Source organism: Pleuronectes platessa, chromosome 19 (assembly GCF_947347685.1).
Source record: "Pleuronectes platessa chromosome 19, fPlePla1.1, whole genome shotgun sequence".
Classification (NCBI taxonomy): Eukaryota; Metazoa; Chordata; class Actinopteri; order Pleuronectiformes; family Pleuronectidae; genus Pleuronectes; species Pleuronectes platessa.
In genome coordinates, this window is record NC_070644.1 from 16,184,989 (window position 1) to 16,201,266 (window position 16,278).

General features: G+C 43.6%; 2 protein-coding genes across 2 annotated transcripts; both read left to right on the top strand.

Annotated features, from left to right (window-relative positions):
- Positions 1 to 51: 51 nt before the first annotated feature.
- On the top strand, positions 52 to 3,580 carry si:ch211-222n4.2 (uncharacterized protein LOC101885505 homolog). Its single transcript, XM_053411780.1, has 7 exons — positions 52 to 364; positions 1,337 to 1,384; positions 1,791 to 1,908; positions 2,122 to 2,320; positions 2,399 to 2,499; positions 2,599 to 2,658; positions 2,835 to 3,580. Exons 1-7 carry the CDS (start codon positions 52 to 54, stop codon positions 2,959 to 2,961), a joined length of 966 nt encoding a protein of 321 aa, XP_053267755.1. The 3' UTR covers positions 2,962 to 3,580.
- A 2,505-nt stretch (positions 3,581 to 6,085) lies between these two features.
- crkl (v-crk avian sarcoma virus CT10 oncogene homolog-like) lies at positions 6,086 to 16,036 on the top strand. The gene is made up of 3 exons (XM_053411266.1): positions 6,086 to 7,167; positions 7,714 to 8,188; positions 13,787 to 16,036. Exons 1-3 carry the CDS (start codon positions 6,860 to 6,862, stop codon positions 13,919 to 13,921), a joined length of 918 nt encoding a protein of 305 aa, XP_053267241.1. The 5' UTR covers positions 6,086 to 6,859; the 3' UTR covers positions 13,922 to 16,036.
- The last annotated feature ends 242 nt before the right edge of the window (positions 16,037 to 16,278 follow it).

Sequence of the window (16,278 nt, forward strand, 5' to 3'; positions counted from 1 at the left end):
CTAACTTGGTTAATTAAAGTCATGATCCTATAGCCGGGGGGAGCCACCGCCATGTCAGGGAACAGCCTCCCACCGGTGAGCCACCTGCCGCACTGGACCCGGGTCGGGCGTCCCGGGAAACCGCGACATGTACCGGCGGTGAACCATCACCTCCACCCCCACCACCTCCACCACCTGCAGCCCCTACCCGGTGTCCCGTCAGTCCAGAGGGGAGCGGGGCGAGCGGAGGAGCTGCCCGGTCACAGCGACCCGGACCCCCGCGTCGTCTCTCTGGAGAAGAACATCCAGTTCCTGCAGCGGCAGCACAAGGAGACGCTGGAGAGGCTGCATGCGGAGATCGAGTATCTCAGACGGGAGAATAAAGGTGAAGCGGACCGGTGGTGGGGAAGGGAACCGGGACCACAGCCTGTATGATGTAATGGAGACTTTATTGGAAGTCACTGGACGATGCAGCCTTATAATTTGGGATAATGACCATAAATAATTCATGTGTTTATAATATATAATAATATAATATAAGTAAACTACATCATACAAACACTATAGTAGTTACAGGAGTGAGGAAGAACGAGAGAAAAGTTTATATGATCTTTAAGTTATGAAATATAACAAATTAAGATGGTTCAAGATGTTGTTGTGCTCAGATTTGGCTTGTGAGTCATATAATAATAACAAATCTTTATTTATTTAGTACTTCCCTAAACATGGTTGAAATGTGTTTCACAGAAAACAAATCAAATCATAAAACTAATAAAAACTGAGTAATAAAACAATAACAAAAGATTAAAAACACTGAATACGGGAAGCTGCTGACTCAGTCTGTAGTATTTCCTCGGGCAGGTTGTTCCAGAGCCTCGGACTTTAGAAATATAAAGACATGTACTTTTATATTCCCAGAGGGAAGTTGCTGTGATATGGACAACTGACGCACAACCCTCAGGGGCATCAGATCATATCAATCCATATCATTCTTTCTCATATTTTCAAGGGATGAACCCTGTGACCTGTGTTGTCTGTGCCTGTTGTATAATGAATTCAAGTTAATGGCAAAGACCTGTCCGACTGACAAGGTGCTGACACGGGAGACATTCAATCCAGGTACGGTGGTCACATAGCAACTCCAGGGCTCGGAGGGTTTCTCTCAGTGGGGGGTGAACACAGATCCGGTGTCGCGTCACTAAACAGGCCTCATGCTGGTCAATACAGCCTCATCTCCACCCACCAGGAGACTTCCCAGCCTTCTGGCTTTGCACCCCCAGTTTGCTTGGACTGTGTTTATATGATTGTTGCTCACGGTGCATCACACACTGAAATTCTCTTGTTATGGATGTTGCAGAGTTGCAGTATAAGATGATAATGGAGCCTCCCAAGTCGAGTAGAAAAGGTAAGGCGCACATCTTCTTAAAGGACCTGGAGAGATTAAAGCAGACATGTTTGATTCCTCTCTGGTTGTATATGTAATTTTATATTTTGATTAATTCAATTGAGAATGAGTTTATAGATGAAAAAAAAATAACCCAATTGGGAATGTGTGCTTTTGGCTAATCCTCTAATCCTCTAAATCCAATATTACAACAAAACACTCATGTTAATTAGTTTGTAAGACGGACAGAAATTATCAAAGTTCTGAAAGCGATAGCTCCCGTGTAAAAAATATCTATTTCAACGCAGTATATCATCACTTCAAAGCCACTGCAAGAATAGGAAAATCATGGTTGTTATGTGAAATCCTGCATGGTAAATAACATTAAGACTCAGCACTTAAAAATACGTGACCGTCTTTCTTCCAGGACCGACACATAGTCGACGCATCGTTCGACCACTAACTCAGGGAAGAGAAGCTCAGACAGGACTCTACCTGGAGGAGCAGCTACAGGACACGCGACCATCACAGGACCAGGCACTAAGGTGAATTTCCATCAAGCTAAATATAATATATAAAACTTGACAAAATTCAAAACCTCTCAAAGCCTGTTCCATAACAAACATATTAAATATCAGGTCTTGTCGTACAAATAAGTCTCCACCCACAGCTGTATTTACAGTATAACAACTTGGCATCCAAAACAGTTTGTAGATTACTTGAAGTTTGAATTGATATTATCTGACTCTACTGAGAAGAAGCACAGCAGAGGGCAGTGAATTGCTGGGATCCACCCGGCAGGACCACGGCCCAGAGGTGAGGGGCGGGCTCATCACTTCATTACAGCCTCTACGGATTCACAGAAGCCCCTCCCATCCGCCGCGTGCTCCCACAATACAGGAGTGTGAGGTTATCATCCGCCAGCTCTACAACGCTAACAGTCTACAGTCTCAGGAAGTAAGTGCCCATCGGACGGAGTATTCCAGTGTTGTGCAATTAGAAACTGGTATTTCATGACCACTATGTTTCACTTAGATTATACGTGTGAAGTCTCTGCTGAGAGATATTGTCTTGAGTAAGAAGATCACGCCAGAGAACTACATTCTGACCAAGGCCTACCTCGTTGATGGCACTCGGTAAAGTGATAAAGAGCATTTAGACTTTCATCATCACCAACATAGAGTACAACTTGAAAAGAAATACCACAGTTGGGATTAATATTTATCTAATTTCAGCAAATTATCTGAAGAAAAGAAATTTCCAAAACTCACTCTTCAGACGTATCCAGGAAAAATGTATGTATATTCTCCTCCTACGATGCTTTGTGATTTTGCTGTATAGAAAATGTTTTATATTCATTTGCCTCGATACAACACATTTCTCAAACCTCTATAACATAATTTTTAGTGCCACATCTGACCGTCACCATCCCTCTAAGATACATTCATAAACAGGATATTTCCTCTCCCAGGTCTGAACCCTCCCACTCTGGCGTTGTCCTCCCAGCACTCAAACAGAGCCTCAGCTCCACCATCGCAGAAAGACAGAGGAGAACTCGTGCCGTGCAGAGAGACCGCTTTAAAAGGACTGTGCATTGACCGGATCAAAACCACCACAGCATCAGCAACGTCATCCTCAGGGCTGGGGTTTTCTCGATCCTTCTAAAACAAACCTTCCTATCCAGCGATGCAATGATTGCACAATTAGTGTATGTATATGGAAATGTACTCGTATGTTACAGGTAATATAAAGAAAAACAAAATGACTAAAAAGCTTTTAGTTCTGCAGACAAAAGAGGAGAAAGAATGTCTCAATTCTAGATTTGTACTGGAGATTATTTATGTATTTATGTATTCATTTTCACCAAACAATGACCACATCTGTGGCCGCTCATTTAAACTAAGTCAGATGCTAGTTTAGGTTTATTTGGGTTTTCACTGCACATTTGCTCTAATTCTGCCAAATTCGTGGCAGAAATACTGTATTCCTAATACCAGTATGGAACCGATGACTTGTCACTTTTAAAACAGCTTAAAAGTATTAAAAACAGTGCAAACAACCAAAGTATAAAACCTCCATGTGTAGTTAATGAGACGTGAAACTCACAGTCTTATTTCTCCAGTGTTTTTGTACTGGTCACCACTGTATGTTTAGTAGTGTCAAGTCCTGACTGGGCAGATATCACCAGTCATATACCTGCTGCTGAACTGAGGAAGATTAGCACAGAAAACTCTAATAAATTGTCTGAACACAAAACATTGTGCCTGTGTTTTTCCTCCCAGTTTTATATTTAACACCAGAATATGACTCAAGAAAAGCGAGAAACTAAATACGTTGGTGCTGGTTTCTCTGCAATATGTCTGCTATATAACTCTCTAAATGCCATGTGTGCAATACAACTAATGTCTGCAGCTTTATATTCACTCATGGGAAAATAACCCCATTCACCAGCATTTGGCCTACTTTCAAAACATGAGTCAAAACTTTGCACGTAGTTGTGCAACAGCACGGGGCAGGTTAAGAACTGCATGCAGCCAGGCGCGTCGACTAGTTCCTGGAATGAACCTGACTTTGCATCTTTCACCTCTAGAGCCATTAGGAGTAAACATCTATTCATACTTCGATGGAATGATCAGGCTGTAATCAACTGGTACTAAAGAAAGGATGTGATTCAACTGGCTGCATTCAAATGTTACAACACTCACTTCTTAGGAAGCTGCCCAGCCACACAGCAGTGTAAACAGTATTCCTGTTCCTTAAGGGCACGGATTTCTCTCCTTTGTCTTTTAATGTTGAAGTAGAGTGAACAAGGAACCCTAGTGGATGGTCATGGTACAGTCTTGTGTTTGAACTCGATGTGCACAAGGCCACAGTTGTGCTTGACTTCTTCTATATATTTAAGTTTGTGTGACATTCTTTGCACCAGCCCAGACAATACAAATAAAGGTTTAAGACATCACTGTTATGTATAAACAAGAAACAGATCAAATCGTCAGCAGGTCACACACAGGTTTGCCATAACTTGTCTTATTGTCTTACCATTTCCAAAACCTCACAGGAATTTGATTTATTTCCTATCTTGCATGGAGAGTGTCTATCTGGTGAAGTGACAGAAATGATTGTATCTATATGTCCAAACAATTTATGCTAATGTATTGATTTCATCACTTTGAGGAAACTAACTCATAACACAAAACCTGGTCATAACAAAGGATTGAAACCATGGTTAAATAGTTTGTAAGTATCTTTACTTTTCTAATCGGTCTGCAGAGGAGAAAGTCCTGTTAGGCCCTTTCATCCCAATTTGTTGCATCACTGTGTCTTTGTGGAAATGTGGGAATTGGCAGGCGCGAGCCAGTAAAACCCAGTGGGAGCAAATCTATTAAGATTCAGCCAGTGTTGCAGTGATGAGAGCAGCTCTGTGCCAGCTGCAGCCTCATCAGGCAGGGTCATCGGAAACTTTGACAACGAGAGAAGCAGAACTGGCTCTTTGTACATTCTACTGTCATCGATGAGCAGGCGTCGTCCCACCTCATTGGACAGCCTGTCAGGGTCTTCAGTGTTTTCCAACGCTTTTGTCTTCTTTTTTTTTGGCATTACTCTTTGTAAAGGCGTCTTTGGAGACACTGTCCCCTGCATTTTAATTCACTCTCTCCCTTTCAGCATATTGTGCTGTGAGCTGGGTAGGTTGTGGAGCACCAAATTGATGAGTCATGCTCCTGTGCCAGATAATACTTTTTATGAGATTGAACGGAGGGGGGAAGTTGGAGAGCAACAGGAAACTGAAATAGGGAAATATTAAAAAACTTTCTACTGGTGTAAATAGTTGTAAACTGAGCAAACACTAATTTATCATCATAAGGTAAATATAGTCAAATGTACCTCTGAATTATGTTTGGGCACCATTAACCATAACATCTTAAATGGTAACTGATTAACTACCTTTAAAATGTGAGTATTGTTCCCTAACCCCTAACCCTAAAATATGACTATGAGACTATGAGTATGATATTAATATGAACTATTTTTGACAACTATTATTAATAACAATAGTACATAATATTTGTATCAGCCCCCCAAAATGCCATATGGTACCGTCTATGGCACGTGTTCTACAAAAGGACACAACATAATGGGAGGTCTGTAGCAGGTAAATTAAATAAGTCACATACTTAAGATTAAGACTACATTACAACTACATTTCTTACATTGTTCAGGTTCTTGTTGTTATATATATGTTATATATTGTTAAATTATATTTTATTTGTATGGCACCTCATCACCACAGACTTTGTTTCATTGAGCTTTTGGTGACAGTTATAAAAAACAAAGGCAGAGATAACGGCTCGCTTATTAATGATCCGGTTCTTGTTTTTAAATTGATCCGTTCTGGATTCGGTCTTGACGTCACTGTCGCTGTGTCATGGCAAACATGATTGACATCTCTGTTCCGAGCACGGGGATGGAGGGGAGGAGGGGGGCTGTCACAGCCCACTCCTCGTCAGTGACGTCATCCATGAAAGCGGGACCCGCCCTCCCGTCGCCATTTTCCGGGTCCCGTACTCTCGCGCTGCCGCTGGTGTGTGAGGGGCGCGCGCGGAAAACACGGTCAAAGTATTTATATAAAAAAATAAAGTCTCGTGAAGCCCCCGGGGGATCCCTCGCGCGGGCTGCTGTCGGTGGGCGCACGCGGGAGCCGCGACGTAACGGGGCGGGGGGGGAGGAAGAGGAGGAGTAGGAAGAGGAGGGGGGCGGAGAAGAGATGCACGCGCGGGACACGAGCCTCCGCCGCCGTCAGATCGCTTTTCTGTTTGAGGACGTGTTGGTCGCGAGCCGCCATTTTTCTCCGCGCGCCGCCTCACAGGAGTCGAGGAGCGGGTTCATTTCCGTGACACCGAGGAGCCGCCGAGGATCGTTGCCCGCCGGCGACATGCGGATATAGAGAAGAAAAAGGAGTAGAAGAAGAAGTGAGAGGGCCATCTTTTTATATTAGTCTCCCCCCTCCCTCCCTTCCTCCCCGCCACCCCTGCTTCCCCCCCACCCTCTAACTGACAACCGAGCGAGGCGGAGGATTCACCGGAACCGGAGCTGGTGCGTGTTTCTCGGAACGAAAAAAGAGGAAGAAGCCTCGGCCATCATTTGTTGCTTCGCCCTGTGTTGAGTTTCCTCCGCCGGGCTTCACTCGCCGCCGAGCACAGGAGACACATTATGCTCCAAAGTTGGAACCAGCCGGTCGCCGCCTGCATCTAGAAAAACACCAGGTTGTTGTTGTGGTTTTGTATTTTATTATTTCAGTAATTCTGCTTATTTAAAACCCTCCGGAGACGGCGGCGTTTGTGCAGAAATCACTCGGGGGAAACTCTCTCAGTCGGCCGGGTCGACACATGCCCTGCCCTGCCATCCTCCAAACCCTCCACCCGGCGGTGATCGACCGACACACGGTTTAACTTATTCTCTAGTTTTCTTAGTTAACTTATTATTTTTTTGAACACAATCATGTCCGGTCGGTTCGATGCCTCCGACCGGTCCGCCTGGTATTTCGGGCCCGTGTCGCGACAGGAGGCGCAGACCCGGTTGCAAGGACAGAGGCACGGGGTGTTCCTGGTCCGGGACTCGTCGACCTGCCCCGGCGACTACGTGCTGTCGGTGTCGGAGAACTCCAAAGTGTCCCACTACATCATCAACTCGTTGCCCAGCAAGAGGTTCAAGATCGGCGACCAGGAGTTCGAGCACCTCCCGGCTCTCCTGGAGTTCTACAAGATCCACTACCTGGACACCACCACCCTGATCGAGCCAGCTTCCAGGTAGGAAAGTCACCCAGTGCCCCCCCTTCACTACATTTTTAAGAGGACACAAATACTGACCCACTTTCCGCCAGACTGCAGTAACCTGTCTGCAGTGCGCCCAGTTTGCCAAATCTGTCACAAGCTCTGCCAGTTTACGGCTTCCATTAGAGCTCTGTGGTGTCCCAACAAAAACAAAGCCCCTGGTTGGTGTGTTACTAACCCGTTTGTAGTGTTACCGTTACTCAAACTAGGTATTGCATGTACATGTCTAGTACCAAAAGTGTGCGTCCTTCCTGTATGTCAATATGCAATATTTGACACAATTACATAGCTCTGTTTAAAGCGTTCTGCTCACCCAGTTGTATTCACTGCATAAACAAACATCCATGTGCAAGTGTAGTTTGTATAAACTCCATTTAATGGCAAACTGGGTTATGTTGGAGGAAACCCATCTTGGAGAACATACACCCAACAGCTTTTCTGAAATCCACTTGACACAGGCCTCCTTCTTCTGATAACCTCATCATGTCTCCTTCCTTGGCCCCTTGGTCGTGATCTCCCCAGGTACCCAAGCACAGTGAGTGTTCCCATCCAGCCAATGGGCGGCCCGGACGAGAACCTGGAGTATGTGCGGACTCTGTACGACTTCACTGGCAGCGATGCAGAGGACCTCCCCTTCAAGAAGGGGGAGATCCTTATCATCCTGGAGAAGCCAGAGGAGCAGTGGTGGAGCGCCAAGAGCAAAGATGGGCGTATCGGGATGATCCCCGTGCCCTACGTGGAGAAAGTGGTACGACCCTCATCCCAAGTCGGCCAGCCTTCCCATGGATCTCGCAACTCCAACAGCTACGGGATCCCCGAGCCATCCCACGCCCTCGTCCACGCTTATGCTCAGCCCCAGACGCCGTCGCCGCTGCCCCCTGGCACACCGGGAGCCATTATCAATCCTCTACCGTCCATGCAGAATGGCCCTGTCATGGCAAAGGCCACTCAGAGACGAGTGCCATGTGCCTACGATAAGACGGCGCTGGCTCTAGAGGTATTTCAACGCTCATTTTCAATTCTTTCCCTCTGATTGATCTAAAATGTGCCTTTTGTCTGTTGTCGTTCTGTCCTCTCTACCTTTATACTCCATGACCACGTGGAAATAACCAGTCATACAATATTACACCTTAATAATGTGCTGTTTTTTTAGCTAGCACCAAATTGATGGTCTTCATGAAGGCAGCTGAAATCTGTGAATTCTGCAGACAAGATTAATGTTGCGCTTTAAACGCATTAACTTTTGGTAAAAATTTCGTTAAGAGAAAACTCCGTAATATTTTCAGATCACAGGTCGTGTTCTAAGTCCAGCTTATTGTTTGTCACGTAACCAGTATTGCTTTTCTTTTGTACTGTAACAACATGGATTAAATCTGAATGCCACGGAAATAGCCTTAGACATAACTGTACTTGGTTTAAAGCTACAGGGCCTGGTTTTTATAATCCAGTTGCAGTGTTTACAAAAAGACACTTGGGGACCAACTCAGCCTTTAGCATACAAACAATAATGTACCATTCAATACCTCAGTTTTAGTTTCTAAGTTACAACACAGAATATGTTTGTAAGTGCAGAAGAGATTCGGCTTCAGATGACCACATGATAGCTCCGTGGTTGGTAGACACCTTAAGCAATTTTGTTTTATTGGTATGCAAATGAGAAAAGATCATTCTTTTACATTTCTTTATTCTCACCTTGTCGTTTTTAGAAATGCCTCAGATTTGGACAGCCCTCGACGAACACTTCAAAAAAGTGAAATGAGGAATCGTTCGTTTCACACGTTTAGCAGATCATATCTAACACGGCACAGTTTCTTGAAATGTTGAACTGCATTCTCCATTTAAATTGCAGTAGTCAGTACATCGTAAGGAGCATCGGGGTAAACACCGGTGCTGCCCACAGACCTACCACAGCCACAGCAGTGTTTCTATATCTGAAACTGTCGTAACATGACATGTGGTGCTTCTTCAAAAACTACGCTCATGCTACTGCTCGCTGGCTGTACTGAATGTAGCTCATCTGTTCTGTTTATTATGACATTTTGGGGGTTTAAGCGAAACCACACCCTGTCTGCAGGTGATTCATGTTCATTTGTTGCACGTTGTCATCCTACGACGTGCTGATGTTGTGGTGATGTTGCTACCAGCATTCATGGACACTGATTCTCTGGCCTCTGATTTGACTAGAAGTCACAGTTGGGGGAAGGAGCTGGTGGTGTAGTGTGATTTGTCTACATATTGTCACTTGATTTCCTCTGAAAAGCCTTTAGAACCCCAGTTGGGCTGTTTGTCTGTGGCGCATGGTGGCTTTGTCTTCTTGCTAGCCGGCTAGCTGCTAAACAGGCAGCAGCACTGTTGCATTTCTCAGCAGTGCACTCCGGCTAATACAAATCTGCCCTGACTGCACTAACATGTTGAAGCATGTGATCTAATGCTCGGCGTGCACTCCACATCTATAGTGGGGCTCCCAAAAGAGAGCGAGCTGCAGCTATGCCCTCAGGGGAGGCATGAAAATGAAAGGTATCTTAGCTAGAGATGGCTCTCATTAAGATTTGAACAGTACTACCGACTACTGCTTATTGGTCAGGTACTTTCACAGTATTCTCATGGGTGGTTTTTTGACAGAAACAAGGAAACAGATGTTGTCTTTTTACTGTGAGGTCGTTTGCTCTGGGTGATCTGAAACTATGAAGTTGTGACATTTTGAAAGATGCTCTGACCATTTCAGATTGAATCTATGAACACGTTCTTCAGGAGCATACACTCTAGGATCATGTTTACTTCACATTACCTTAATTTAGTAAGGTGCATGTGTGGAGCTCTAGCATACATACCATACCTGAGGCTATAATAGCTCAACTGCATTTCACCTGTATGTCACTGACAGGTTTCTACAAATCCCTGGTGTTTCCTCCCTTTCCCACACTTCTCGATCCTAGCATGTTAAATACCCTGTGTAACTGACACATCTTAACTTTGTATCAAGTTCTTCTTCCTAATACCTAATTTATCAGTGATAGTTAAATTTGGAAAAGGCAACCCTCAACAGTGACGTGAAGCAAAGGGCTAAGATGTCTCATGCTACTGGATTTCTTTTTGTGTAGCATGAAGTGAGTGTTTCTGCAGTTCAACAGAGGTGTTACAGATGAGCAGTTATTTTTACCTGCAATAGCGACGCTCAGCATGAGCAAAGATGACAAACTGCAGCTAAATGTTTTCTTCCGGACTGCATCTCTAATAATAACGCTTGTTGAGATGCTAGACTTGTTTTTCCCTTCCCCCAACGTCCATGGTGAGGTTTTTCGTGGTCCACATTTTCACACGTCAATGTGTTATATACAGTGTATTCAGTATGCTTCCATAATCTTACCCTAGCTCTGCTGCTGTTCGTCAGCGAGAGTGTGTGAGTGGTTGTAGGAAGTGGCGCACTGTGGTATACTTGTCCCTGTGACTCTTGCACAGGAATGAAAGTGTACATTTGGACCATGATTAAACCTGGTGAATGGTATTCTTGCTAAAGGTTAGCCTGCGTCCTCTAACATAATTACTCCTGTCGTCTCTGCTCTCCTACTTGTTCCCCCCTCTTTCTTAAATCGATAACTGATGACGACAATTAACACAGGAGATGCGTTATACCTGATTCGGCTGGACACTGAGTTAAACGGGTCAATAAGACACATCTGCACCGCTCCGCTGCCTGTCACCACACGTCTTCTGACACCGGCTGCACTGAGCAGAGATGGAATTATCCATTTAATAAGAATAACGAATTGTTCATTTAGCCAGCTCCACACGGAGAGACAGGGAGAGGTCAAATAGAAACATACCTTCCTTGGCACTTGTGCTAGGATATTCTGTGTGATCGTACAGTTGAGCTGTGGACTGTTCGTAAACTGTGGTCTCATCCAGGATTATTATTTAGATCTTCTACCTGTACAAGTTGTTATAAGACTCTTCGCAAGCAGCTTCCCCATCCTGTACAACTTTCATTCCCAAAAGAATATGCAAAAAACTATATTAGATGGATTATTATCTGTATTTGAATTGATTCAATATTTTGTTCTCAATCAGTAATGTCTTTATCAAGCCTAGCCAATCTCGGGTCCGCGTTCCCATCTGCAAAAACATGCACGTTGTTCCCTGTCACCTCGCAGAGTGGAAATGAAGATGTCCACCCAGATGGTGAGCATATAGCTGCTGTGAGATTATGAGTCACGCTGCCTCTTATTCAACAGTCATTTCCAGACCCACATTATTGCACCTCATACGTGCTGCTGCTGTTGTGAAAAGAGCATCTGAACTTAACTAGTTTTGTTAATCCAATGGACAAAGAGGGGCTGTTCAAATCCATGAGGCCGCAACTGCTTCAGACTGGTGCCTTTATGTCTCCGACTCAAAACAAGTGAGGAAGAATCTAAAGGAAGATTGTGACACGAACAGCAAACTTTAGTTGTACATAGTTGTCACGGTAGACAGGAAGGCAAACCCCCTCCTCTGGCAATGGGAAAGGAATCGCCTTTTAAATATCAAGTTTACCTGTGTTATAGTAATTAGAGTTTACTGGCTAATTTAGTTTTAAAAGAGGTACACGATTGTTTAGATGGAGCTTTCTTTTGGTTTGGTTTCTCTCGCCTCATGGAAATGAACTCATCAAACTCTCTTGGATGATCGTGTCCACTAGGATGTACGCAATAAACTTTACACGCACCACCTGTTGCCCTGGTTGACTGAAGTTTAATTGATAACGTCAGCAAACATATTTTTTGGATTTACCATTGGTAGGCTTGAAGTTATAACTGCTAGTGTCCACCCTCCCCCCTCTATGTTTCAGTGGGTTCAGATGTGTCTCAACATGTTGTCCATGTTATGACTTTAGACTGATCCATAGATGAATGAACACACGCTGTGAAATTTCAATGGTATTGGCATCACAACCAACAAACAAATAACTGGTATTGTGACGTCCTTTGTTTGGGATTTCTGAGAAAAAGTTCTTACTTAATCACATTTCTTCTTTTCTGCTCATTCGTCATGTTAATGTGGTTGTTACTTTTTTTTTGAACATTATGACTAATCTCACTTTATCTTAAAATATTTTGCGTAACTAAATTGATAGGGCCCAACTCAATTGTTCTCAAAATCTAGACTTTTTAGTTACTGCACAGCTACTGAGCAATGAGTATTGTCATTAGTTGAACTGATGGGAGAAAGACACCAGAAACCTTAGACATCAACCATTTGGGGGAAAACATATTATATCCTGTGATATTTTTGATTTACAGTTCTAGTTTTCACCGAGAACACGCACCCCGCCACGTCTCATCTTATCTCCTCTCTGCTTGTATGCCTCAGAGAAAGTCCAGGCTTGCAGCACAAACCCTTTAGTTTCGTACTGTGGCTATTTTGGGGCCTGTGGGGTTTAATAAGCAGAAGCCCTGAGTCATTATTTATCTACTTCAAAGACAGAAAGTCCACAATAAATGAAATCAGGTTATGTCCTTCTTGTTTGCATTAATTTGCTTTGCAATGTACTATTCTGCTGTTTACTGCTTTCATAATTCATGATACTTTAAGATGATTTGGTCATAACTCTTTTACCCGGAGCTTTTGCGTTGTCATAATACATTTGATCTGTTGGAGTCTGTTATTAAAAGTACTGGGTTTACAGGGATTTCTTCAATACGCTCTTGAATATTTTACTCTGCGTTCATAGCAGTAATCCAGCACTTCAACTTTGGAAATTTGAAGGCAATATTTTCCGTCTTCACAGGTTTTATTTAATTTTTGTGATCTTAATCTAAGTTTTCATCCTCATCATTTTTTTTCAAACTGGCAGATTCAATGGAAGTAATTCTTTGAAATGCAGATTTCGCAGCAGCTTTTATGACTTAGCAGCATTCTTATCATTCCAGAGTGGCGTAAAGGATTATTGTTACAGATGATGTCTAGGACTGGATGTCCTTGAAGCCTCATTTCGAAGTTAAAGCTACAAATGGGGCCTTAAACATACATGTTTCAATCACGATGGCGACTTTCGCCCTTTTAATCCTGATGAAGAACGTGGCTTTGACAGATTGGGGTCACATGCAGTGTCACTAACTCATCTGAGCGGCCGCTCTGTGGTCCCCTGTCATCTGTTAAAACCACAGTGTAAAGCGCATGTGGAGAAAATCTTAACTTGAAAAAGGGAATTTGGTAAATCAGTTGTTCTCATTTATTGGGAAGCTCAGACTGTTTGTCTAAATATGGGCGAATATATATTTAACCAAAATCTCTGATTCCTGAGAGGTCATCATCAAATCCTTATGACCAAGAGAAGGCTTGTTATTATACAGTGTGACCATAAATGCTTTTATAAATAACTATGTACAAATGCAGCCAAATATTTAGAATTTGAATTATTATAAATATAATAGTTTTCACGTTTTAACATGCAATGTAAATGCCGTTGAAAAACTCATATCGTCCGTTTAAGTGCTGACGTGGAACTGATACTTGACAGAACTTAAACTGTGATGCATGAAATAAGTACGTGTTTCCCTCTGTGACTCATATACTGCACCCCCTTTAACTCCGCCTCTTGTCCTTTCCCCCTCAGGTTGGTGACCTGGTCAAGGTCACGCGGATGAACATAAACGGTCAGTGGGAGGGGGAGGTGAACGGACGACGAGGCCTCTTCCCATTCACCCACGTCAAAATCATAGACCCCCAGAATCCGGACGACTGTGACTGACCTCCCACTGGAGCCTCTTGCCAGTATCGACGTGTACCCAAATCTGCTGGCCGACGCCCCCTTTTCCCCCGCCATTGTCCATGCGGTTGCGTGCTTGCCTGCTTGGGGCTGTACCGTGATTGCGGCCCTTGTTGCCGACCATCACATTTACTGGCCTATTGACTGTCTACAGATTTGGACAGCGGATCCAAGCTAGAAGAACCCTGACCCCACTTCCCCCCCGTTCCCTCTCCCGTGTCTTGGTTCCAGGCTGGGCAATGTTTTTCGCATTAGTGTCCTTTTCATTTCCAGATCACTGGGCATCAGTGTGAGTGTGTATGTATGTATGTGTGTGTATGTATGTATACGTGCATGTGTGTAGGAGTGTGTTCACAATAGATATTTACCACATTACATCACATGACTGTTTTTATTTGATTTGTGAGTATTTGTTATGTTTGAAGTCTTGAGGACTTTAGAAAGCGTTGGTGTGCGATTGTCTAGTTGATGCTGAGACGTTTGTACGAAGACTCAGACTTGGGAGAGCACTGAGGCCATGAGGAGTTAACCAGCCAGTCAGAACCTTATTTCCCCCTAAACAATCAACAATCAGTCACTTGTGTAACTTCACCATCACACACTTACTGGCCACATGGATTTTCAGGTTGACAGTTCCTTGTTGTGTATGTGATGTGCGACTGGAGTCGGGAGGTAGCAGATGTGGAAGATCGCAGTTGTAATTTGACATTATAGATTCGATAATCCCATCCAACCTGGCACAAACCTGGCTGACAAGATTATTTATCCTCCTGTCGATGAGATGACGCGGCCATTATGTGATCTCATCTGCTCCTTATTTGTGCCGCGAGATCAACAATATTTCTTTGTTCATTGTTATTTTTAATGGAGACATCGTGAGGATGTGTTGTGGAGGGTCTTTTTTATTTGTTTGGCATGCCCACTTGGTACCGCTTGACTGCCATTCTCATTCTGTTTAAACTTATAGACGAGCAGGTTTGTTTAGTGCCAACAGCAACAAGCTCTGGAAGACATACTCCAACTTTTCTCCAGTGAAGTGCCGAGACTTGAACAGCTAGCTTAAAGCGCAGCATGAGCACTCGGGACTAAAGGCTTTTACTGAAGCGAGAAGCTGTGTCAGTGGCGTAGGTCAGGAAATGTGGAAATGTCTCAGCGAGCCGATGAGATGCCTTTTCTTTCCAGATAGTAAATGCATCTTTAAGTGCATGCGACGCCCTCTCTAACCTTATGTATTAAATGTGATGTTACAACCTGCTCTATTCCTTCAACATTCAGTCTCTGCACAATTTTTTACTCATTTTATGCAAACGGACTCCATCGGACTAGTTCAAACTGTGCTGCAACCAATTCAGTTTGTTTAGTGGGAGCTGAGGATCGAACGGTTATGAAAACATCGCCGACCCCTTACATATCTGCTGTAAAAAAATTGTTTGCTCACGTGTATCCCCCCCCCCTCCCCTCCCAGTGCTCTCTGTTCAAATCATTACTCAGCCGTTGACTCTGAGTAACTGTGCCGCTTTTAGTTGTATCCAAATTTTTGTTTTGTAGTCGGCTATTAAATCAAGCATTTTTAGTTTTGTTTAAAAATGAGTGATGTTATTAAACAAAAAGTACCTACGGTGACATTTACAAAAGGGAAAAATGCCTGCTGGTTGCCTCTGTGCATGACCTCTTGGCCGGGGGAGATGTTTCTGCTCGGCCGAATGCTGCTTAATGTCATTCGTCTCCTTATTGAATAAAGGTTTCTCTTATTTGAATCCCCTCTGGTCTGTGCAAACAAACCAGTGTTGGGGGTTTTCCTCATCAGACATAATGAAATCTACTAATTAAGCAATATGCCCTGATTAGTTCCTTTTCTTGAGGTGAACTCGCTTTTCTCATGCTTCTGAGTTGTTTCCTTGTAATGGCATTAACAGTATTACTGTGCTCTCTTCTCATATTCTAGGAAAGCCTGTCTTGTACTTAAGATTTGAAAATTGTGCCTTTTATTTTCTTATACCATTTACATGTGTTAATATTTCCCATGGTTAACACCTGTGCTGGTATTGACCCTTTATGTACAGAACAAGTAAATAAAATTTACGTCTACTTCTTTAAGTCGCTTTGTTGTCTTTATAGGAGATGTGTGTGTGTGTGTGTCGGGGGTGTTTTGGTGTCACAGGTTGTGTATCTGGAGCACAGGACACTCGCTTGTGCTCTAATTTTTGACAGTTCCAGTTTTGATATGTGGCTGCGCCCAGGAGAAAGGAAGCAATTAATGAATTTTAATGAAGTGCTATTAAAAGACGGTCAGCTGACCTAGAGGAGGGGAGTGGAAAACTTTTCAAGGGCGACGTTTC